Below are 26741 nucleotides of genomic sequence, written 5' to 3'. Positions count from 1 at the left end.
AATAGAAGGAGAGATAAAGGTCTTCCCAAACAAACAAAGACCGAAGGAATTCATCACCACTAAACCAACCCTACAAGAGATCCTAAGGGGGATTCTGTAAGTGAAATGTTGCAAGGACCACAAAGTACCAGAGACATCACTACAAGCATGAAACCTACAGACATCACAATGACTCTAAACCCATACTTTTCTATAATAACACTGAATGTAAATGGACAAAATGCTCCAACCAAAAGACATAGGGTATCAGAATGGATCAAAAAACAAGACCCATCTATTTGCTGTCTACAAGAGACTCATTTTAGACCTGAGGACACCTTCAGATTGAAAGTGAGGGGATGGAGAACTATCTATCACGCTACTGGAAGTCAAAAGAAAGCTGGAGTAGCCATACTTATATCAGACAAACTAGACTTTAAATTAGAGGCTGTAACAAGAGATGAAGAAGGGCATTATATAATGATTACAGGGTCTATCCATCAGGAAGAGCTAACAATTATAAATATGCACCGAATAGGGGAGCCCCCAAATATATAAAACAATTACTCCCAAACATAAGCAACCTAATTGATAAGAATGTGGTCATTGCAGGGGACTTTAATCCTCCACTCACAACAATGGATAGATCATCTAGACACAAGATCAGTAAAGAAACAAGGGCCCTGAATGATACATTGGATCAGATGGACTTGACAGATATATTTAGAACTCTGCATCCCAAAGCAACAGAATATACTTTCTTCTCGAGTGCACATGGAACATTCTCCAAGATAGATCACATACTGGGTCACAAAACAGCCCTTCATAAGTGTAAAAGAATTGAGATCATACCATGCATACTTTCAGATCACAATGCTATGAAGTTTGAAATCAATGACAGGAAAAAGTCTGGAAAACCTCCAAAAGCATGGAGGTTAAAGAACACCCTACTAAAGAATGAATGGGTCAACCAGGCAATTAGAGAGGAAATTAAAAAATATATGGAAACAAATGGAAATGAAAATACAACAATCCAAACGCTTTGGGATGCAGCGAAGGCAGTCCTGAGAGTAAAAAACATTGCAATCCAGGCCTATTTCAAGAAACAAGAAAAATTCCAAATACAAAATCTAACAGCACACCTAAAGGAAATAGAAGCAGAACAGCAAAGACACCCCAAACCCAGCAGAAGAGAAATAATAAAGATCAGAGCAGAAATAAACAATATAGAATCTAAAAAAACTGTAGAGCAGATCAATGAAACCAAGAGTTGGTTTTTTGAAAAAAATAAACAAAATTGATAAACCTCTAGCCAGGCTTCTCAAAAAGAAAAGGGAGATGACCCAATGGAATTATTACAACCAATCCTCAGAAATACAAGCAATTATCAGGGAATACTATGAAAAATTATATGCCAACAAACTGGACAACCTGAAAGAAATGGACAAATTCCTAAGCACCCGCGCACTTCCAAAACTCAAAGAGGAAGAAATAGAAAACTTGAACAGGCCCATAACTAGCGAAGAAATTGAATCAGTTATCAAAAATCTCATAATCTTGAGAGATACTACCTATCCTTCTCAAGCTGTTCCAGAAAATAGAAAGGGAAGGAAAACTTCCAGACTCATTCTTTGAAGCCAGCATTACTTTGATTCCTAAACCAGACAGAGACCCAGCAAAAAAAGAGAACTACAGGCCAATATCCCCGATGAATATGGACGCAAAAATTCTCAACAAGATACTAGCAAATCGAATTCAACAGCATATAAAAGGAATTACTCACCATGATGAAGTGGGATTCATTCCTGGGCTGCAGGGCTGGTTCAACACTTGCAAATCAATCAATGTGATACATCACATTAACAAAAGAAAAGATAAGAACCATATGATCCTGTCTATCGATGCAGAAAAAGCATTTGACAAAATTCAGCATCCTTTCTTAATAAAAACCCTCGAGAAAGTCGGGATAGAAGGAACATACTTAAACATCATAAAAGCCATTTATGAAAAGCCCACAGCTAACATCATCCTCAATGGGGAAAAACTGAGAGCTTTTTCCCTGAGATCAGGAACACGACAGGGATGTCCACTCTCACCGCTGTTGTTTAACATAGTGCTGGAAGTTCTAGCATCAGCAATCAGACCACAAAAGGAAATCAAAGGCATGAAAATTGGCAATGATGATGTCAAGCTTTCACTTTTTGCAGATGACATGATATTATACATGGAAAACCCGATAGACTCCACCAAAAGTCTGCTAGAACTGGTATAAGAATTCAGCAAAGTCGCAGCATACAAAATCAATGTACAGAAGTCACTTGCATTCTTATACACTAATAATGAAGCAAGAGAAAGAGAAAGAAACTGATCCCATTCACAATTGCACCAAGAAGCATAAAATACCTAGGAATAAACCTAACCAAAGATGTAAAAGATCTGTATGCTGAAAACTATAGAAAGCTTATGAAGGAAATTGAAGGAGACATAAAGAAATGGAAAAACATTCCATGCTCATGGATTGGAAGAATGAATATTGTTAAAATGTCAATACTACCCAAAGCTATCTACACATTCAATGCAATCCCAATCAAAATTGCACCAGCATTTTTCTCAAAGCTAGAACAAGCAATCCTAAAATTCATATGGAACCACAAAAGGCCCCGAATAGCCAAAGTAATTTTGAAGAAGAAGACCAAAGTGGGAGGCATCAGAATCCCAGACTTTAGCCTCTACTACAAAGCTGTAATCATCAAGACAGTATGGTATTGGCACAAAAACAGACACGTAGACCAATGGAATATAATAGAAACCCCAGAATTAGACCCACAAAAGTATGGCCAACTAACTTTGACAAAGCAGGAAAGAATATCCAATGGAAAAAAGACAATCTCTTTAACAAATGGTGCTGGGAGAACTAGACAGCAACATGCAGAAAGATAAAACTATACCACTTTCTTACACCATTCACAAAAATAAACTCAAAATGGATAAAGGACCTGAATGTGAGACAGAAAACCATCAAATTCCTAGAGGAGAAAGCAGGAAAAAAAACCTCTCTGACCTCAGCCGCAGTGATTTCTTACTTGACATATCCCCAAAGGCAAGGGAATTAAAAGCAAAACTGAACTATTGGGACCTCATAAAGATAAAATGCTTCTGCACTGCAAAGGAAACAATCAACAAAACTAAAAGGCAACCAACGGAATGGGAAAAGATATTTGCAAATGACATATTGGGCAAAGGGCTAGTATCCAAAATCTATAAAGAACTCACCAAACTCTACACCCGAAAAACAAATAATCCAGTGAAGAAATGGGCAGAAAACATGAATAGACACTTCTCTAAAAAAGACATCCAGATGGCCAACAGTTACATGAAAAGATGCTCAATGTCGCTCCTCATCAGGAAAATACCTCAAAACCTCACTGAGATATCACCTCACGCCAGTCAGAGGGGCTAAAGTGAACAAATCAGGAGACTATAGATGCTGGTGAGGATGTGCACTGTTGGTGGGAATGCAAACTGGTGCAGTTGCTCTGGAAAACAGTGTGGAGGTTCCTCAAAAAATGAAAAATAGATCTACCCTATGACCCAGCAATAGCACTGCTAGGAATTTACTCAAGGGATACAGGAGTGCTGATGCATAGGGGCACTTGTACCCCAATGTTTATAGCAGCACTTCCAACAACAGCCAAATTATGGAAAGAGTCTAAATGTCCATCAATTAATGAATGGATAAAGAAATTGTGGTTTATATACACCGTGGGATACATGGCAATGAGAAAGAATGAAATATGGCCTTTTGTAGCAATGTGGATGGAACTGGAGAGTGTTATGCTAAGTGAAATAAGTCAGGCAGAGAAAGACAGATACCATATGTTTTCACTCCTATGGGGATCCTGAGACACTTAACAGAAGACCATGGGGGAGGGGAAGGAAAAAAAAGAAAAGAAAAAAAAGGGTTAGAGAGGGAGGGAGCCAAAACATAATAGACTCTTAAAAACTGAGAACTGAGGGTTGATGGGGGATGCAAGGGAGGGGAGGGTGGGTGAGGGGTATTGAGGAGGGCACCTGTTGGGATGAGCACTGGGTGTTGTATGGAAACCAATTTGACAATAGATTTCATATTAAAAAATAATAAAAAAAATAAAAAGAAAAAAATTTAAAACATTTTGTTATTACATGACCTAGCAATTCTACTCATAGGTGTTTTACCAAGATAAATAAAAATGTGCCCATAAGATTTGTATACATATTGTTCCAGTTGCTATTGCTGCATAACCATCCCAAATTTAGTAGCATGGATAAAGCCATTTTATCATGCTTATGGATTCTATAGTTAAGGATTTGAGAAAAGACAGGTAAGATGACTTTTCTGTTTTGTCTATGTTTATGGCCTTAGCTGAGAGGGCTCAAAGGCTAGGGGTGACTGGGGGCTGGAATTATCTGAAGACTCGTGTGCTCATAGGTCTGCTGGTTGATGTTGACTATTAGTGGGGACTCAGTAAGATTGTCAATGGAGAACACCTACGTGTGGCCTCTCCATGTTAGTCCTTGGGCATTTTCATAATACAGTGGATAGGTTTCGAGAATGATGGTCCCACAGAGAATCAAGTGGAAACTATATCACTTGTGTGACCTAGCCATGGTAACAAGCTTACCTACATTGAAAGGGAGGTTACATTGATTCCACTTCTTGATGAGACAGATGTGTCCAAATTATCTTGTAAGGAGATTATGTTGTGGTCATCTTCAGATAGTAGTCTGCCAGGTGAATGTGTATAGCAACTTGATTCATAATAGGTCCAAACTAGAGGTAATCCGTTTGTCAATCAACAGGTAAACAGGTAAATACATTGTGGTATATTCATAAAAGTTAGCAATAAGAAAGAATAAGCTATTGATATACTCAACAGTGTTAATAAATTTCAAAAACATTATGCTGAGAAGATGAAGCCAGAAACACACGTACATAATATATGACTCCATTTATATGAAGCTCTTGTGCAGACCGAAATAATCTATAGTGATAGAAATCAAATCAGTAGTTGCCTGAGATAGGGGATTGGAGGATTGACTGGAAAGGTTGGATATATAGAACTGAACATTTAAAATGTGTACATTTTATTGTATATAAATTGTACCTTAAAGTTGATTTTTAAAAACTAAAAAAAAAAAAAAAAAAATAGTAAAGGCAGATAGAAATTAGAAACAAGCATACAACTCTTTTGAGAAGTTTTAATGTAAAACTGGAACAGGAAATGTGAAGATAGCTAAAGAGGAAATGAGGTTAAGAGCTTTTTGGGGTGAATGAATTAGTAGCGAGGGACAAATTTAATTAGGAAGAGACAGAGACTTGTTAAAGTGATTTTGTTAGGTAGGCAAGAGAGGATAATTGTAGTGCATTATTCAAAGGATTGGCCTCAAATAGGTTCATGGACAATTCATTTATAGTTACCAGAAGGAAAGATGGAATATATAGATACAGATGCTTTAGGTATGTAGACATTTGTGAATATGTGGTAATTTTCTTGTGATTGTTCAGTGAAGTAGGAATTAAGATTATCAGCCAAGAGTTAGAATGGGGAGAAGGTTTTGGGGTTTTGAGGATCAGATACAATACATGAAACAATTAAGTAGGAGAGTGGGAAAGTGAGTAGACTATAGGGGAACTCTGCAGGATTGCCAGGTAGCCTTAAGGGCATGCTTAAGGTTCTTGGTCATAACTTTTAAGTGTTGTTTTAGTCATTTTCTCCACTTTGTTCAGCTGAGTGGTGCTGACATGGACCATGTAGAGAGTTGGATTTTACCAGGGCTGTATTTTTCCAGAGGAATAAACAATTAAAGGCAAAATAGCTGAGAAAGTATATTCAAAATGGTGATTAGAATTGACTAATAATTTAAATGGGCAAGGAGAGGAAGAATATTGGGATATGACATTACGTCCAGTAGGGTTGAAAGGTTTTGGGGTTTGAGTGCATAAAGGGGTGTGCTGAAAAGATATGAGAGATCAAAGTGGGTAATGAGAAGGACTAGAGCAGTAGCTCTCAAAGGATCATTTGGGGATCTCTTGGGAGTCCCTAAGACCCTTTCATGTAGTCTACAAGCTTAAAACTATTTTCATAATAATAGTAACGCTTCTATTTGTCTTTTTCATTCCCATTGATAAATAAACAGTGGTTCTTTCCAGAGGCTACATGGTAAGTGATGACTAATGGGATGTGTGCTTATGTGTTCTTGTTTTTTAAAAATTTCTGTTTTGTTTTTAAATATAGTAAATATCAATAGATATTAACCTACATAAATAGACAACTTTTTCAGAGCCTCAATTTTTAAAAATAATTTTATGAACAATTTTAGATTTATAGAAAAGTTACAGAGATAGTATAGAGTATTCCCAAATATCACACACACAGCTTCAGTTTCTCTCTTTTTTTTAATTTAATTTTTTATTTTTAAAAATTAGTTAGCATATAGTGCAACAGTGATTTCAGGAGTAGATTCCTTAGTGCCCCTTACCCATTTAGCCCACCCCCCCCCACAACCCCTCTAGTAACCCTCAGTTTGTTCTCCATATTTATGAGTCTCTTCTGTTTTGTCCCCCTCCCTGTTTTTATTAGTTTTGTTTCCCTTCCCTTATGTTCATCTGTTTTGTCTCTTACAGTCCTCGTATGAGTGAAGTCATATGATTTTGTCTTTCTCTGACTAATTTCACTTAGCATAATACCCTGTAGTTCCATCCACGTAGTTTCAAATGGCAAGATTTCATTCTTTTTGATTGCCGAGTAATACTCCATAGTATATATATACCACATCTTCTTTATCCATTCATCCATCGATGGACTTTGGGGTCTTTCCATACTTTGGCTATTGTTGATAGTGCTGCTATAAACATGGGGGTGCATGTGTCCCTTTGAAACAGCACACCTGTATCCCTTGGATAAATGCCTAGTAGTGCAATTGCTGGGTCGTAGGGTAGTTCTATTTTTATTCAGTTTCTCTTAATGTCATTTTAGGATTGTACATTTGTCATTACTATTACATTTCTATTAACTAAATTCCAGACTTTATTGGGATCTCATCAGTTTTTTCATCACTGTCCTTTTTCTGTTCTAGGATCTGTTCCAGGATACCATATTGTATTTAGTTGTCATGTCACCTTAGTCTTTCTGGTCTCTAAGAGTTTCCTGGTCTTTTTTGTTTTTTTATGACCATGTTACCTTTGAGGAGTACAGATTGGAAATTTTGTAGAACATCCCTTAAATTGAGTTTTCTCTAATGTTTTCCTCATTATTATACTGGGTTTATGGGTTTTTGGAAAGAATACCACAGTGGTTAAGTGCCCTTCTCATCATATCATATCAGGGGTGCGTGATATTCACATGACATCATGGTTGAGGTTAATCTTGATCAAGTCAGTGTTTGACAGATTTCTCTTATAAAGTTACTATTTTCCCCTTTCTATATCTTATTCTTTGGAAACAAATCACTATATACAGCACATTCTCAATAGGGAGGCAGGGACTAAACTCCTCCTGGATATATCATTTGGAATTCTTATGAAAGGAAGCCTTGTCTCTTGCTCTCTAAATTTTATGTATTTATGTATGTATGTATGTCTTGTCTTTCCATATGGATGCATGTATGCTTATTTTATACTTTGGGTAATAATTCAGTACTAAGTTATTTGTTTCATTGCTGAAATTGTTCCAGCTTTGGCCATTGGATATTCCTTTAGGTTGGCCCAATATTTTGAAGTGTAAAATGGCTCTGACCAAATGTTTGAGAATAGCTCGTCTAGGTTATGATCATAGGATTGAGTAGCTGAGGCAGGGAAGAAGACAGTGTTGTTGGAGATTTTTAGGGATTAAGAGTTCAGGGTGTGAGAAAATAATCACCAAGAATTTAAGTCTGAGTAGTTTGAAAGAGGGACAGTGAGCCAGAGCTAAGGTCATTTACAAATGAAGGGGAGGGATAGTGATGGGATTGATTGATAGATGACAGCTACAGGAGTTTCAGGGTAATGTTGGGTGGATGTTTTAAAAAGTGAGAAGGAGAATGATCTGGAATGATAATAAGGAGGAAGAAGGACACTTATTTTACCTCTAGGCCCAGTGGTTTCTTCCAGGGCTACGTGAGGAAAAGCAGCCACTCTGAGAAGATCACAGGGAAAGCAGTGTCTTTAGAGAAGAACGAGGCTTTGTGTTAGAATAAGAAGAAAGAGACATACAGAGAATTGTTGAAGATGTAGAGGATTTTGCTGCTAACAGATTGTTAATTTCAGAAGGCACAGTGAAAGAACCTCCTTCCAGAATTAAGATGGGATGGGAGATGGCGGTAAAACAGAGTGTGCAAGAGTTATAAACCTTAGTGTGTGAAGGCAGAGTGTAACCTGGGAGTGGTAGCTTCTTGTGGTTCCCAATTTAAACAGGAATCAGGGATGAAGGGAATAATGACTTTGGTTTTGGTAGACCAGAGGCAGATAGTGGTGGTGAGGCTGTGAAAGTTTCAAGGATAAGGAGGTATTTTGAGACCTCTCTTTTGAGTTCTACAGAAGAAGGCTCAAGTTTTACTTGAGCTTGCATGCCTGTGAAACACATGAGGATACAGATGAACTCAGGTATACAGTTGAGGTCTCCCATTTGATCTCTTGTCAAGTGGAAGATAAGAGGTCTGGCTATTTGGTGTTACTATTGTATAATATACACACAGAAAAATGTGCAAATCAGTGTTAAGCTTGGTGAATTTTCACTAAATGAACACACCTGTGTAACTGGCCCATACATCAAGAAGCAGAATATTACTAGAACCCAAGAAATAACTCCCTCAGGGGAACCGTTATCCTAACTTTTTTTTTTTTTTTAATTTACATCCAAGTTAGCATATAGTACAACAATGATTTCGGGGGTAGATTCCTTAATGCCCTTTACCCATTTAGTCCATCCCCCCTCCCACAACCCCTCCAGCAATCCTCTGTTTGTTCTCCATATGTAAGAGTCTCTTATGTTTTGTCCCCCTCCCTGTTTTTATATTATTTTTGCTTCCCTTCCCTTGGGTTCATCTGTTCTGTGTCTTAAAGTCCTCATATGAGTGAAGTCATATGATTTTTGTCTTTCTCTAATTTCGCTTAGCATAATACCCTGTAGTTCCATCCACGTAGTTGCAAATGGCAAGATTTCATTCTTTTTGATTGCCAAGTAATACTCCATTGTATATATGTACCGTATCTTCTTTATCCATTCATCCATCAATGGACTTTGGGCTCTTTCCATACTTTCGCTATTGTTGATAGTGCTGCTATAAACATTGGAGTGCATGTGCCCCTTCGAAACAGCATACCTGTATCCCTTGGATAAATACCTACTAGTGCGATTGCTGAATCATAGGGTAGTTCTATTTTTAGTTTTTTGAGGAACCTCCATACTGTTTTCCAGAGTGCATTATCCTAACTTTTAACACAATCGATTAGTTTTGCCTGTTTTTGAAGTGTATGTAAATGTAGTTACAGAGCATGTACTCTTTCATCTGCCTTCTTTTCCCCAACATTGTGACACTGATATAATTATAGTTTTCTTATTGTCATTGTTGTATAGAACTCCATGTGGTATATTTATCCATTCTACTCTTGATGAACATTTGGTTTGTTTCTAGTTTTTAACTGTTTACAAAAACTGCTGCTCTGAGAATTCCTAACTAAGCACATCTTTCAGAAAACATATATCCACATTTCTCTAGGGTATATTTTTATGAGTGGAATTGTTGGTCTATGGAAGATGCATTTGTTCAAGTTCAGAAGATATTGTCAAAGAGTTTTCCAAGATATTGTACCAATTTATATCCATACCAGCTCTTATGAATATTCTGTTTGCTCCATATCTTTTTTCAACACTTGGGATTTTTGTTTTTCATTCTAGCCACACTTGCAAGTGTGTGTGTGTGTATGTGGGTGTGTGTGTGTGTGTTGAACACCTTTCATATGTTAGGTTTTTCATTTGGGTAACTGTTATGCTTGTTTTTCCTATTGGATTATCTGCCTTTTTCTTACTAATTTGAGTTCTGTATATGAGACTTCTGTTAGATATATGAAATGCAAATATCATCTCCCACCCTTTGGCTTTGTCTTTTCATTCTCTTAGTGGTAACTTGATGAACAGAAGTTCTTCCCTTCCCCCCATCCCCAAACCCCACCAGCTTTATTGAAGTGTGATTGACAAATAAAAGTTGTATGTATTTAAGGTATCAATATTTTGATATGCCACAATCAAGCTAATTAATATATCCATTACCTCACTTAGTTATCTTTGTGTGTGTGTGTGGTGAGAACACTTAAGAGCTACTCTCTCAGCAAATTTCAAATATACATTTTCAACTGTAGTTAACATGCTGTATGTACATTAGATCCCCAGGAATTATCTTGTAACTGAAAATGTACATCTTTCGACCAACATCTCCCCATTGCCCCCACCTCCGTAGCCCCTGGATATCATCATTTTACTCTGTGTTAACTATGAGTTTGACTTTTTTAGCCTTTACATATAAGTGAGATATTGGAGTATTTATCTTTCTGTGCCTGATTTATTTCACCTAGCATAATGTCCTCCAGGTTCACCCATGTTGTCACAAATGGCAGGATTGCCTTTTTAAGGCTGAATAGTATTTCATTGTACACTGCATTTTTTTATTCATTCATTTGTTGACAAACAGAAGTTCTTAATGTAATGAAGTCCAATTTATTTTTGAATTGCTTTATGAACAGTGCTTTTGTGTTTCTTGTTTAAGAAACCTTTGCCTACTCTAAGGTTATGAATGTATTCTCTTATGTTTTTCTCCAAATGCTTTTTGTTTTACCTTTTTCACTTAAATCTAAGATCCAACTGGAACTGATTTTTGCATGTGGTATGAACTACTAGGTCATGGTTCTCCATATGTATATGTGTGTGTATATATATATATATATATATATATATATATATATGTATGTATATATATATGTATACATATATATATATATGGAATGAAACAGGGTGGCCAGAAAAATAATTATATAATTATATAATATAACATATATATAATTATATAATATTATATATTATTTAATATATATATATTTTTTCTGGCCACCCTGTTTCATTCCATTGATTCTTTTTGGCCCTTTTGATAATACACACTGGCTTAACTACTATAATGTTTGTTAAATTTTCTAGTAAACCTTGATGTTTAGAAGTTCAAGTCCTGTAGCTCTGTGGTTCTTCAAGATTGCTTGAGTATTCTTGATAGTCAAGTCCCTCTTGATTCCTTTCAACCTTTTAAAAATTAATTTTAACTAGGGAGTTGTTTTGAATTTTTGTAAAAATTTCACCTCCCCAATTCTCTGTAATTTGATGTAACATCGTTTTATTTGTGATAATTTTCTATCTTAATTTACTAAGTAAACAGTGAATCAATACAAAAGAAAACATGCGTATTTAAATTTACTTTCCTTCATTTTGCTTCACAAATAAGTATAATGTAACAAGATAAAAATAAAAATGCAGAAATAAAATAAGGATAAGAGTATAATATAAAACGACAGATAAGATTAATTCAGGCCTGCTTTTTTGTATACAGAGTTAGGGCAGAAACTGTAACTCCCATTTTATTAGAGTCAAAGCAAAGAGAATCAGTTATGAGATTCACAGTATCCATATGTAAAAGCAAACCAGTTACTCTAAAGGAGAGTTTTTCCTGGTCGTAAAAACTGAAGATGTGAATTTTCTCCTTTTTTGGATTTTAAAGGTGATAACATGTGAGATAGCAGTGTTTTTGGTAACATTTGGGACATAATTCCAAAGCCCAATTTATCTGAATGGACAGTTCTATAAAATCAGTAATATGGTACAAATTTTGCATAGTATTTAAAGCCTTATTGCCAGGTACTGTAATAAGTGCTTTTATTTGCATTTTTAATTTAATCATAACCCTTGACCGTAGGTGCTATGGTTATCTGTATTTCACAGATGAAAAAATTAAGGTAAATAACTTGCCTAAGGTTCTACTACAAATAAGTAATAGAATCAAGATTAAGTTTTGGGCAATTATACCTCTATTTCTACTACATGATTATGCTGATAAAAATTAAGTCTCATGCAGGATTTGTGCCTGAATTAGGGGTTTAGGAAATTCAGATAGAGCTAAGGTTTTCTTCAAGAAACAGTTTCTGGGTCTACGTTCATATAGATGGGTGAAGAAAACAACATTGTATTTTCACAGCAATTTTGCTTGAGCTAAATTTGTTTTGCATGTTCTTTAGCTTCTTTTTTTCCCTTATTTTTACTTAACTAAATACCAATCTGAATAACTATTGTTGAATGTGATCATTATCTTGAATATTATCACTTTTACTCTTGTTTTATGAATATTAAGCTTTCAGGGAGCCAATTGGCTTGCCTAAATAGATTGTAAAGAATCAAAATATAAACAAATTAAATTACTAAACTGCTTTGTACAAAGTCAGTTTTGTAGCATGTCTTTTTATATTTTTGCAGTTTTAAATTATTTTCTGAAATTTTCATAAGATGCATGATATTTTGGAATTATTTCGTTGAAACTGGGGGAGTGTTCAGTATGTTTTGCAGCTGGCATTCCTAAAAGCTGAATGAACATTGCAGAGCCAATTTAATTATGTTGTGATATTTATACTTTTGTTATAATTCTTGCATTTGAATACTTGTTTGTGCACATTGTTTTGAAGTGAGCCTGCTAATTTATGTTTGAATCTGCCTTAATTTCACAAAGAAGAAGTAACACAATTTTATAGGATTAGTTCTATTCATAGTAATCTAAAAATAAAATATATTACAAATTTTAACATTTTCTGTGTTAACTTCCAGGTTGAAGGTCTAGAACAGATGTGGAAAGATGTTCACTTCAGAGAAAGGGGTTGTGGAGGAATGGTTGTCAGAGTTTAAGGTAATATTTACTGTCTCAATATTATAATTATACTCCAAAGAAGTTTTGTCTGGGGTTTAAATCACAGTGGCTTTTTAAAAAAAATATTTTATTTTACTTCTTGTAATTTTTATTCTTTTTAATGACTGAAAGGCTAAATATCTATGGAAGCAGAAATATGTTCCAACAAATCTTAATAGGGAATTATTTATACACAATAGTTTTTTCTAGGAAATCAATTCCTTTTTTTCTCCCAAGTGGTTAAAAGATTTTGTTTTCTCCTTTTCACAGCAACACCACAAAGAATGGTTAAAGTTTCTGATTATTAATGTTACCCTTTCTAACCACCATTAAAAATTCAATGTTTAAATGTTTCTCCCAGTTTAGAGGGCAAAGGGAGTGGGCATGATCAACAATGAGGAGAAGATGGAAAGATATTTGCCCACCTTTCTACCAATGGATTCTTCTCTAGCTGGTTAACTTTTGTTTTCTTGTCTTATGAAGTTTTCTCTATAATTGCTAAAATTGTGTTCTTTAACCAGTTAATTACCTTCTCCTTGTCCTCTGGGTCTTGTTACACATAATTACGTGAACTTCATGATCATGAACCAGAGGAATGAAGAGTTTGTAATGCAACTATCAATTTTTTGTCTAGCCTAATGAGCCCACCACTTTCTGGGACAGATGTATTGTCTGACAAAGTCAGACTTAATTGGCTTGTTTCAGTGAAGGAGACTACAACAGGCACTGTATGGCCAACTTACCAAACAGAGGAAAAGACAAAATTATTATAGTGTTTGGAGGAAGGGTGAAATTCAGATGAAAAATTAAAAAAAAAATTTTTTTTAATGTTTATTTATTTTTGAGAGAGACAGAGAGAGGGAGAGAGCAGGAACAGGGGAGGAGCAGAGAGAGGGGAGACACAGAATCTGAAGCAGGCTCCAGGCTCTTAGCTGTCAGCATGGAGTCTGACACGCGGCTTGAACTCACAAACCGTGAGATCGTGACCTGAGCTGAAGTCGGACACTTAACCAACTGAGCCACCCAGGTGCCCCTAGATGAAATTTAAATGGAGTAGTATTTTGATGGGCTTAACACAAAGCAGAGCTGTGTGTAATGGAGTTAAAATCTGGTATGGACTTCAGAGTGGACCCAGGATAATGTCTTGGAAACTACACAGTTAACATCCATGTGGAATGTTGTGTTCAGAAACCCCTTATATGAAGCTCTGCACCTTGACTGGAAATCAAGCCTGCTTCTCTGTTTCAAGGTGACTTAGATCCTTCAGGAAAGAGTGGGATGTTTCATTCTTGCTGATATATGTTTAAACAGCAAAGTTTTTGATATCTGTGATTTTAGATAACAAGGCTTCTCAGTGAATGAGGATATAGCTAGTCGCTCAAAAAAGGGAGGTTGTTATGACACTTTAGCTGCAGTGTGTCCTTGAGAGAAGTGGTGTTTCCTGTTAATTTTGCAGCTGGTCTTATCAGTCATTATTATCTCATTCTGACAAATGTCTGGGCAGATTTTTACTTTGTATTTTATTATAGTCATGAGTTGAGTATCCTTCTACAGATCCCCTAAATCATCATAACGTGAGGTAGAATCTTATAAAAGTGCACTGTATATAGTGCCTTCTACATATTTTAATAATTTGATTACATTTTGTATGTGCTTTTTTTCCCTGCCTATGTTGTTTTTGTGAGTAAGTATTCAAGGTTTTAAGCTTTTTTTGCTTTAGGAGTATTTAATTTGGTTCATTATACCATGATTTTTTTTTTTGACAGTTGATGGAAATCTTCAAATTTAAAAGTTGAGTACTATTAAGGATTCTTATGTTTGATAGTGAAGTCAAATTTGCAAAAGCAGATATAGCCAGTTAGCCATTTTTTAATATGGAAGTTGTGGAAAGAGGGCCTGTTAAAGGATGGTATAGGGGAGGGGTCAACTGTTAAGGCAAGTAATTGAAAATCATGACTGATTCCTTACCTTCCTGCCTGTTTGTTTATTCCCTTCCCCTCCTGGCTTGGATACATAGCACCCTAGCAAGCGTAGCAGTGAAGGGTAAGGTAAAGGGGCAGTGCAGCAGTATGGGCAACACTGTGCCCTAGTGCTTGAAGAAGTGGGTAGCTAGGGTGGAGGGTTGCAGAGGTGACATGTAGAAGACTCAGCCAGAGGGGTTACATTGGTAGGTTGGTTACTCTGAGTAAATAAATAAATATATGGAGGATAATGGGAGTTAGGTTTCTCAGTGTCTGAGAAAGGAATTAGAAACATGGAATGGGGAATGGCAAGAAAGAACCTTAAGGTGTTAGATTGGAATTGTAAGAATCAGTATGACTCATGGATCTAAATATGTATGTGATATCATTATACATGTATATCCGTATGTAAATGCATACATATATTTCCCAGGTTTGTTCACTGGGAGGGCTGAGAAACAATGACAGTTACACCCCAGTAGTAATGAGTATATTATGCACCCAGATCTTATTTTCTAAGTACCATTTTCCACTAAAAGAAAGTAGGATGTGAATAAAGTATTATATAAATAATATTTTATCTATAGTGTATTAGTGAGTAGTGCTATTTTATCAAAATTTTTATAAGTTTAATTCAAGGATAAAGAAACCTTTCCATTGGGAGGATGGGAGTAAAATCCTGGGCCCTATGAATTAAAAAGTAATTTAATTTTCTTCTAACCCCCAAGATTAAATTTACCCAATTTCCAGTCAATTTAACTCAGTAAATGTTTTAAATTATTGTCAAGTCTGTATTATAGCTAGTTAAGAAGACATTTTCTGTTTCTTGGTTAATTTGGTAAGCATTCCTGAAAATTATTTTGAATGTTATTCTGAATTGTGTTCATGTATGTTGAATTCAGCTCTGTTTATGTTTAATGAAGAGATTAAGGTTATCAGGCAAAATCAGCAGCATATTAAAGGTAATAAAAGGTAGAAAAGTACTTGAGAACGTATCTCTTAAAAGTATTTTGTCTTGGGGCGCCTGGGTGGCTCAGTCGGTTAAGTGTCCGACTTCAGCTCAGGTCACGATCTCACGGTCCATGAGTTCGAGCCCCGCGTGGGACTCTGGGCTGATGGCTCAGAGCCTGGAGCCTGCTTCCGATTCTGTGTCTCCCTCTCTCTCTGTCCCTCCCCCGTTCATGCTCTGTCTCTCTCTGTCTCAAAAATAAATAAACTTCAAAAAAAAAAAAAGTATTTTGTCTTTTGAAATGATTTGTAATGTTAATTACATATTTTGGTTAAACTAAGAAAGGAAGTTTGGACGTGCACATATATATATATATATAGATAGAGAGAGAGGGATAGGGAGAGGCAAAGAGAGAGGGAGAGAATGAGAGGGAAAAGGAGGGGGGTATTGAGGGAGAGAAGGGGTTGGAGGAGAAAGCCTTTGCTTGGTTGTTGAATTTAACAACCATGGTACTATTAAAGCTAAGATCATCAGTTTGATAAAGTAGTACAAAGCGCATTGGGCTGAGAAGTCAGAAACCGTTTGATCTAATCATAAGTATTCTGCTATGTGGTTTTTTGATGTTGGAAAAATCACATAACTTTTTTGGGTTTCAATATCCTCATCAGAAAAAGTGAGTGGGTGGTCTGTGAAGATGATTTTAGTTTTACATTGTTCCATGGCCACAGTTTGAACTCCCAACCTAACTTCATTCACTATGCTCTCAAATGCACAAAGACAACACAATTTGTTGTGTGAAAAAAAAGAAATTTTTTTGCCTTTGGAAAAACTTTTCAGTATATACTCTAGCTATAGGCCCTCATTAGTATTCTCTTTATATACCAACAAAGTGATTCGATTTGAGACTTCATTATTTTAATATTTTCTGAATCATTCAGTTTTTATCTTTTCAAAGATTGATTTGTAAAGTATTAACTTTCAGATTGTATTGTGTTTTCCTTAATGCTATGTGTAGATTTATCTAGCAGAATTCTAGACTGCTAATTTTTCAATTTTCTGGTAGTCACTGAATCTCAAAATCTAGTCTTATGTGTAATGTTGTTGAACAGAGTTGTTTTATTTATTGGCTCTCCATCCATCTGTCTATCTTCATTAATTCTCTTCTACCCAACCCATATCACCTCCTTACGTTTTTAAAAAGCCATCTGCCAAATGATACTTTAGTATGAAGCATCTGTCTTCTTCAACTTTTGCCAAGACTAATTTCCCATTACTTTTTTTTTTTTTGTTTGTTTGTTTTTTTGTTTTCTGACAAAAATTCTGCCTTCTGAAAAGTGAGAAAACTTAGCTGGTATTTAAGAAGGCCGGTACCTTTGAACTAGTACAGTGCAAGAAAATTCAAAGGTTTGCTATAGTAGTACTTAAGTCCACTAGGCATGGTTAGATCTTAAGTTTTTCAAAACACTGTTTATAAAAACAGAAATTATATTTTCTCCCCTTCTATAGACAAAAGTAGCTTTTCCCACATTCACAAAATGGAATTAACGACAGACTTGTGCACTAAGTTTTAGAAGACACTTCCTCTCAGTTAGCAGCACAGTGTCCTGGGTCCAGGATATTTTCTGGAATTTGTTTCTTCAGAGAAGAGCTATCCTTTTGTCTTTGGCTGTTTCACAGACAATGTTTTATTTCATGAAGGTTAATTGGTACATAAATTGAAAATTATAATGAACATTTTTAATGAATGTTCCAGTTTTAGCCTAAATAGTATATGTAACATTATAATAATCTTTCTATTTACTAATCATTTTTAAAATTTAAATTTCAATTCACTCCATTTTAGATTTTATAGTTAGACATACACATCTATATAATAGTGTATTTTATATATATAGTTCAGGTTCATTTCCATTCAGGGGGTTAGAAATCTGTTATTTATAGGGATGCCTGGGTGGCTCATTCGTTTAAGCATCTGACTTCTGCTCAGGTCAGGATCTCATGGTTAATGGGTTCAGCCCCACACTTGGCTCTGTGCTGACAGTTCAGAGCCTGGAGCCTACTTTGGATTCTGTGTCTTCCTCTTTCTCTGCCCTCCCCCGCTCACACTCTGTCTCTCTCAAAAATGAATAAACATATTAAAAAAACTTAAAAAAAAAGAAATCTGTTGTTTATTTGACCGTTATTCCCTTTTATATAAATTCCCCTAGTGTAAGGTTACTCTTGATCAAATAACGGAAATGGAATGTTGCCTGGAAATCTTTTGTTACTTGCTTTTGAAATATTGAAGAATGCCCTAATCTCCTCTTTATGTAAGCAATTGCAGTGAAACTTTCTTTTTTTACTCTGGAGAATGGTGGAAGGTTTCCAGACAGTTCATATTTACTTACTGTTCTGGTAAACAAAACTATCTTATTGAATTAAAAAAAGAATCTATTCATTTATATATCTTAAGATGTAATGTGACCTATTTTTAAAGAATCTACTGAAGTGTAAATAGTGGCAGTGTTTATTCTCATTTTGTTCATCTATACTAAATCCCTTCAGCGGAGGTTTGAGTATGAGGCCTTGTGCTGAGTGCTGTGGATGGAGCGATAATAAGATAGTTTTTGCCCTTAAGGAACTCATGGTAAAGTAAAAATGAATCATATATCCTTAGTACAAACATTTATGCTGTTTAATTTTCAGTGTCTGTTTATGCACATGTACATGCATATGCACTAATCATAACTTTTAAATTATTAAATACTAGGAGATGGGACAAATAAGAAATAGTATATACCGTGGAATGACTATTAGCAATATCCTGAGACACTGTATCTACTGCAAGATTAACATTTGTTGACTGATTAATTGAGGTAATTTGCATGAGAAAAAATAATGACTTGGAGACAGATATTAAGGAAGAGGTATACTCTAGAAGGGTAGGTTTTTGTCATTTGTTATAATGAAGTGTTTTGTTTTTGTTTTGTTTTGTTTTTTTCAGATTTCCCTAGTACTTTTACCCCAAACCGTCTGATACTGGAGTTTGATCTCTTCCCATTCCTCTCTGGTCATGGTGTCTTTTCTGAATGGGTGGTACTGGCAAGCTGTAATTAGTTGTCCATATTTTATTTTATTTTATTTTTATTTTATTTTTTTTAATGTTTTTATTTATTTTTGAGACAGAGAGAGACAGAGAGTGAGCAGGGGAGGGGCAGAGAGAGAGGGAGACACAGAATCCCAAGCAGGCTCCGGGATCTGAGCTGTCAGCACAGAGCCCGACATGGGGCTCGAACCCACGGATTGCAAGATCATGACCTGAGCCGAAGTCAGACGCTTAACTGACTGAGCCACCCAGGTGCCCCTAGTTATCCATATTTTAAATGGCATTAGGAAAATTAGTTTGCTGGTAGTATGGCTATCTTTTTCACCAGTTCTGAGAAGTCTAAAATTTGCCCCCAACTCTGTTAATTGAACAGCCTTATCTAAGTTAACGGTCACCATATATAACTCAGGAGTTACTTTGGTAGATAATCTGTGGCTTTAAGGTTTGAAACATTAGATCCATATACAACATGTTTATTAAGAGGTAGGATCAATACCACTAATGAGATTTTGAATTTGTATGATACTACAAAAAATATATCTCTAGGTTTACATGTTTTGTATTCTCATTTCTAACCCCAAACTGTTCAATCAAAGATGAAGTGTTAATGTTAATTTTTATCCTTGTTGATGACAAGAAAATTAAATATGTTTTTTGTTGAGATATATTTCACATAACATAAAATTCATTGTTTTAGGCTGAAAATATAGTGGTTTTTAGTATAGTCACAATGTTATGCAACTAACACCAGCATCTAATTCCACCGCCCCAAAAGGAAATTCCATACCTGTCAGTCACTCCAAATCTCCCCCACCCCCCAACCTCTGGTAACAAGTAATGTACTTTCTATTTATGGATTTGCCTATTACGGATATTTCATAAAAATAAATTTTTTTAAATTTGTTTAGACACTACCAGAAACATCTTTACCAAATTATGCCACAAATTTGAAAGACAAGAGTTCTTTAGTTTCATCTCTGTATAAAGTTATCCAGGAGCCACAAAGTGAGGTAAGTACTCTTATAGTTTATTGTGCTTGTAGTATTCAATTGATTGATTTTTAATTTTTTATTGTGAAATATCACATATATATAAAAGAATTAGAAAAAGTATATGTTTAAAGAACTTTAATATATATTATGGATTGTTTATCTGATTACATTTGGGAAGTGGTATAGAGGGGATGAGAGTAGAATACTGTATTTTCAAAAAAATGGTTGAATAATAAAAAAAAAAAGAACTATAATAAAATGAACTTCACTGTACCATCCCCTAGGCCAAGAAGTAGATTATTACTATATTCTAAAAGCCATCTCTGAACATATTCCTCCTCTTCTTTCTTTCTTTCTTTCTTTCTTTCTATCTATCTATCTATCTATCTATCTATCTATCTTGCTAGAGGTAGCCTAGAAAGTCAGCGTCATTATATGTCTTTGTTCATTCAGCAAATATTTGTATGCTCACTATAAACCAGCTTTAATGCTAGGCAATAGAAAATCAAAGAGTAGTAACACATGGTCTTTATCTTGAAAGAGGAAAAGGAGAGAAAATAAGTAAATACATGCTTTCAAGGGAATGCTTAGATGCATATGCATAAGTTTTCCAGATATGTAATGTGAAAGGACATTCTAAGCTGTTGGAATAGTATATGGAGGTCTGAGAAAATGCAAAACACTCAAGGAATGGCAAGCAGTTTTGTCTGGCTGATGTTTCTCTGTGCTTACTTCTTTTCTCTTGCCCCCACTCCCCGCCCCCATTTCCTTCTCTTTTTTTAGAAAGAAAATTTAGTTTGAAGGTGATAAAATGATTTATACTTCAGATTCTGGTGCTTGTAAATCCCACTATTCATAATAGAATAGAAAAGGATTGGAACTAGTGTGGACAATAAAAGGCATGGCATTTGGAAAATAGCAAATAGGCTAATGCAATAGTAAACAAGAGAATAAGACTGGTACTGAACTGAAGCTGGAAAGATTGGTTTAGGTCGTAACCATGGTGAGCCTTGAACTCCATCATAAGCAATTTAGACTTTTGTACTGAAGGTATGACTTGATCAGATTATTGTTTCAGGAAGGTGGCTATGTGGAGGATAGATAGGAGAATGGAAAAATTGAAAGCAAGACTAGGTACTAGGATAATAGCCTAGGAGGAAGCTATTAAGAATGGAAAGAGGTGGAATAGAGGGGAGGGATACGAGGAATGTAATTCTTTTTGTACACAAGTTTGGTAGATGACATGGCAGCTCTGACACCACTAGTCTTATTACTTGATGGTAAAATAACTTATACCCTGGAGTCCAGTCCTGTGTGGATCTATGTGCCTTTTGGATTAACCTTCCAAAACTAGAGCCTGTTGTTATTTGAGTAGTTAACCTCTTCAGGAAGGAGGTCTGGAAAACCCAGCTTCTACTGATTATGCTATAAAGTGCATCACGACTGTTATGTGCAAAAGACAAGACTAGGGGTGAAATTGACAAACCCCAAACTTGACCTGGAAAACTGAATAGAATAATCACATTTTGCTTGTTCTTTCCTTTTCGCCAAAGCTCTTTAATTTGTATAACATGTATAGGTAGCTTGTTTTCTTGAAGGGTTTTAGTTTTCAAAGTATTTCGGTGGATGCTATTTTAAGGTTTTCCATGTGTAAGAATTATTTCACCAAACAGAGTAAGTATAGGTATAGCTTTATTATTTTTTTAATAAATGAAATCTTGTTTCTAATTTACTGCTTTATATTTTGAAATTACCCTGTGATGAAGGTTGATTTAACCAGGCTATGTTGGATATAGTTTGTAAGGTAAATTTCTGATAGACTAGTTTGGTTCATAGCATTTCTTTTATTCAAAGTAAATACAACTCTTATGGTTCAGAGCAGTATTTCTCAAAGTATTTGTGGTGAAGGACCAGTTTTTAAAAAAATTTCAGTCTGTTGCAGACTAATAAGTGTACCTAGTGCACATGATTAACATGAAACTCACATCATATGTGAGGTACCACATAAATTTGATAACCCCTAACTGATCTATACTATATCCTGTTAAGTAAGTTTGCTGATCACCAACTTGGATGGTGAAGCAATATCAAGTTGCTATAAAAGTCTCTTAATGTTTCCTCTCAATTTCGGTATTTACATTGTTTCCTCTCAATTACTGATAACATTTGTGGCTGGTCTTCAGTCCATGGGCCATGCTTTTAGAATCACTAATTTAGGAGATTTTGCATTTAAGTTTGTTTTATGTTTTTAGCCAGATTTATGTGGTGAAGATAGTGTGTATTCTGTATTCTTAAAACCCAACTCAATCTTAAAAAAATATACTTAGAAGGGCTTCTAAAATATAACAGTGTAATCTATTTGAACATCATAACCCTCCTTTTTCTCTTTAGAATATTTTGTATCCTAATTTGGAAATATTCCCAAAATGTTGATATCATTCATTGTCTTTTGGCATTTTTGAAATTTGGGACATTGGTTTGGGTGTTATTTGAAGTTTAGCAAATTTGGTATTTGGATTTTAGTAATAGTACTTTTTCATTATTTAGTTTAATTCATTAAGTATTTTTTGAACCCATAAATGTTCCAGAAATCACTTAGAAATGTAGCAGTGAACAAAATGGACTAAATTCTTTTTTTTAAGTTTATTTATTTTGAGAGAGAGAGAGAGAGAAAGAGAGAGAGAGAGAGAGAGGGAGGGAGAAAACACATGCACAAGTGGGGGAGGGGCAGAGAGAGAGGGAGAGAGAGAATCCCAAACAGACCTTGCACTGTCAGCTCAGAGTCCAATGCAGGGCAGGGCCCATTCCCCTGCAATGTGAGATCATGACCTGAGCTGAGATCAAGAGTCCTACGCTTAACCAACTAAGCCACCCAGGTGCCCCAAAATAGACTAAGTTCTTGACCTTCTGCATCAGAACTTTTAGGTGAGATAGACGTTATGCAAATACCTAAATGTATAATACAGTGTCAATTAGTGATAAAATTATGAAGATAAAGTGGAGTAGGTAAAGTATGTGTTGAGACTCAGGAGCTCTTGGTTGAATCAGGTCTGAATGAATTAGGGGGAGAACATAAAAATTAGGGGCAAGAATTTTCCAAGAGAGGGAATAGTAAATGCAAAGACCCTGAGATAGGAATATGTGTTATATTCAAGAAATTGTAGAAGCAGTTTATGGGTACAATGCAGTTTGCTTGACTGGTGTATGTATCTATCTAATCTATCTATTTCTTTAAAGTGGGCTCGAACTCAGCAACACTGAGATCAAGACCTGAGCTGAGATCAAGAGTCAGACACTTAACCGACTGAGCCACCCAGGAGCCCCTTGACTGATCCTTTTAATTGCTGTAACTTTAAGAAAGGCAGAGGGGCGCCTCGATGGCTCCGTCGGTTAAGCGCCCGACTTCAACTCAGGTCACGATCTCACGGTCCGTGAGTTCGAGCCCTGCGTCGGGCTCTGGGCTGAGGGCTCAGAGCCTGGAGCCTGCTTCTGATTCTGTGTCTCCCTCTCTCTCTGCCTCTCCCCTGTTCATGCTCTGTCTCTCTCTGTCTCAAAAATAAATAAACGTTAAAAAAAAAAAAAAAAAGAAAGAAAGGCATATGATTAGAGGCTAACAGAGCTCAAGTCTGTTATGAAGCCAGCTATTTTTTGAAAGAGTCACATAAAGTCTGGTGTTCTAGGCATAGGGAGCCCAGAGTATGGAGAGATCAGTTCAGTGGCTATTGGCACCTGAATAGTGGTGTCCTTCCAACTTCTATATTTTTTCCTACCTATGTGCCTCATTAATAGTTCAATGTAAAAAATGTGAAAGATTTTCTTGTAAATATACCCAAACTTAACTCTTTCCTAACTTCTATCCCTGCTTTAGTCATTCAAAGGCTTTTTTTTTTAGTATTTAAAATAAATGTTTACTTATTTTGAGAGAGAGGGAGGGGGAGCACAGGCATGAGCGGAGGAGGGGTAGAGAGAGAGAGGGAGAGAGAGGGAGAGGGAGAGAGAGAGAGAGAGAGAGAGAGAGAGTCCCAAGCAGACTGTGCTGTCAGCTCAGAAGCCAATGTGGGGCTCAGTCCCACGAACTGTGAGATCATGACCTGAGCTGAAATCAAGAGTCAGATGCTTAACCTACTGAGCCACCTAGAGGCATTTTTATGTCACATTTCTATTACCATTAGAAATGTCTCTTAGGAGGGACTCCTGGGTGGTTCAGTCAGTTAAGCATATGACTCTTGATCTCAGCTCAGGTCTTGATCTCAGGGTCATGAGTTCAAGCCCTGTGTTATGGCTCCACACTGAGTGTGGAACCTACAAAAAAAGAAAGAAGGAAAGAAAGAAAGAAAGAAAGAAAGAAAGAAAGAAAGAAAGAAAGAAAGAAAGAAAAAATTTCTCTTAGGATACAGACTTCTTATCTAAAAATAGATTTTTGTAAAAATTTCATTTGTAACTTGTTTTAGAATTCAGAATATATTTTAGAATGGTAACAAGGTTATGATTAGATTCTCATTAGATCCATAAAAAGCCCATTTAACACCTGAAAATATACTTGAGGTACAGTTCTTTCTTAATAGTACTGTAAAATCCACCCACCAAATAGAACAATATATCCATGAGAAAATACATACAAAAATTCGAACCAAACACTAGTAACATAGCATGTTCTAATGCTCCATTACTTGTCTCAAATATATTCAAGTTAGATAAGCCAAATACTACCTATATTTCATACATTATGTATTTTTCTATTCTTTTCTGATATTTTTCAGGTATGTTTGTAAAGGAGTCAAAAAGTGTTGGCTGCAGTTCTGAGCTTTGTGAGCTGCATAATTTTGGTCATATTAGATGGCCTCTTTGTCTCAATTTCCATGTAGAAAGTATGGATAATGATATTCTACCTTACAATGTTGTGGGAATTGAATAGGTTCAAGTGCTTTGAAAGTGCTTTGCAAGTTATAAAACATTGCACAGATAATTGGTATTTCTCTCTCTCTTGGTTTGATATACATAATTTCATTTAATCTCATTGCAGTATCATAATTTCTCCACCCCATTGAATCTGTCTTCATTTGGTTATGCTTTCGTAAAGCAAAAGCCCTTTTAATTTTGGATTTTAAATTGGTTATAAGGTCTTTGGAGGGTGTTCTGATTAAAATTTATTTATGTGTTCATACAGATTATTGAATAAATTTTTAACATAAGATTTTATAATTTTACAGATACTTGTTAGATTATATCAATTGATTTAACCAAAACACTCCTAGGTATTTAGAGATGACGGATGTTCTACAATAATACAAGATTATTGACACTGGCCCACAAAGAAATTTTAAAAACTCCCCCCTGAAAGCTAAACATTTCCCTACCAGTTTTTCTTTTTGCCTGCTACCCCAACCCAATTATTCCAAATTTCTACCTTGAAAACTTCTCTAGCTATATATGAGTAGGGTTACTTTGCCTCTAACCTTCCAGTTTCCTGTTACCCTTGTCATACCACAGTGGACACCTGTTGCCCTCTAACAACCATTTTGAGAGTGAAAAAAAATACTCCTTAACTGTCAGAAGTTAGATAATTTTTCAGTAGGAAAGACCAGTTTGACTTAATGTTCATTAAAGTGTAAATTTTGCTGTACCTTGTTATAAATAATACTGACTTTAATTATACCCAGTATACATTACATATTTAGCATATTTGAAATCATAACATCTACTGTAAATTAGTTTCTGTTTATTATAATTACTGGAAGTAGAAAATCAGTTTAGTAAATTGACTTAAATCTATTGCCTAAGTTAACAAAATGAATGAACTATAGTCCATTGAAAATATAATAGCTTGATGCTTTGAAAAATCAGTATCCTGTGACATATTTATGACTTGTGTGTGATCATTGTATATGCTTTCAGGTAATACTTACATATGAGTCACTTATGTTAACTTTCTGATTAAAAAAATGTCTATGATACAGATACAGTCAGCTCTATTGACTGGGTAATGCTGGCATGTGGTGGGAGAGGAATAGGTTATAAATAACTTTAAATCATGTTTCAAACAAAATGGCAGCAATGTTTAGATTATCCAGGGGCAATTAACCATGGTTACAATAGGGATCTAGATTTAGGGGTGTAGTAATTATTCAGCTACTCCACACACATAGCTGTTGTATGCTGCCTAATTGTAAGCTCAGGAGGGTGATGTGATGATAACTACCTAGGATTCCCATTTCAATTTCTCCATCCCCGTAGCCAATCATGTATATATTGGCATGTTTTATCAGGAAGTAGGATATTAAGGATATTAAAGAAGAAACTTCTTATAGCCTAGCTATTTAAAAATTTTTTTTTCTTTACATTTATTTATTTTTGAGAAACAGAGTGAGACAGAGCGTGAGCAGGGGAGGGGCAAAGAGAGAGGGAGGGAGACACAGAATCTGAAGCAGCTCCAGGCTCTGAGCAAGCGGTCAGCACAGAGCCTGATGTGGGGCTCGAACCCACGAACTGTGAGATCATGACCTGAGCCAAAGTCGGACGCTCAACCGACTGAGCCACCCAGGAGCCCTAGCCTAGCTATTTTAATAAGTTAAAAAGATATGGTTTAAATACCAATACTACTTTAGAGTTATAGGATATTTAAAAGTTTATTAAGTGCTTTCAAATACGTTTATTTTGAACTGTTTGACCTTCCACTAGAAGTAAACTTTCAAAGGTTTGCTAAATAGCTTAACAGTGAATAGTTTTGCTTCCAAAAAAATGAAAACATTTATATATTTCAGTAATTACCAACAAGGAAAAACCATTTATATTTCATATGTCAGTGTCTATTCAAATGCAGTGGAACC

The 26741-nt window shown here is 35.5% G+C and overlaps 1 protein-coding gene and 1 pseudogene across 5 annotated transcripts in view; both read left to right on the top strand.

Moving 5' to 3' along the window:
• Positions 1–26741, top strand: part of LOC132676712 (heterogeneous nuclear ribonucleoprotein A1-like 2) — a 263151-nt pseudogene that overhangs the window by 113280 nt on the left and 123130 nt on the right. The gene's annotated exons all lie outside the window — the stretch shown is intronic.
• Positions 1–26741, top strand: part of HYCC1 (hyccin PI4KA lipid kinase complex subunit 1) — a 132966-nt gene that overhangs the window by 38252 nt on the left and 67973 nt on the right. For all 4 annotated transcript variants that reach the window (XR_013553330.2, XM_060632694.3, XM_060632695.3 and 1 more), the window contains exons 2-3: positions 12849–12927; positions 19831–19932. Coding sequence is in view for 3 of the 4 variants with exons in the window: in XM_060632694.3 (XP_060488677.3) it covers positions 12877–12927; positions 19831–19932 (153 nt within the window). In the remaining variant the exon portion in view is untranslated. The remainder of the gene's footprint in view (positions 1–12848; positions 12928–19830; positions 19933–26741) is intronic.

Source organism: Panthera onca, chromosome A2, assembly GCF_046562875.1.
Source record: "Panthera onca isolate mPanOnc1 chromosome A2, mPanOnc1 haplotype 2, whole genome shotgun sequence".
Classification (NCBI taxonomy): Eukaryota; Metazoa; Chordata; class Mammalia; order Carnivora; family Felidae; genus Panthera; species Panthera onca.
This window is presented reverse-complemented; position numbering and strand designations above follow the sequence as displayed.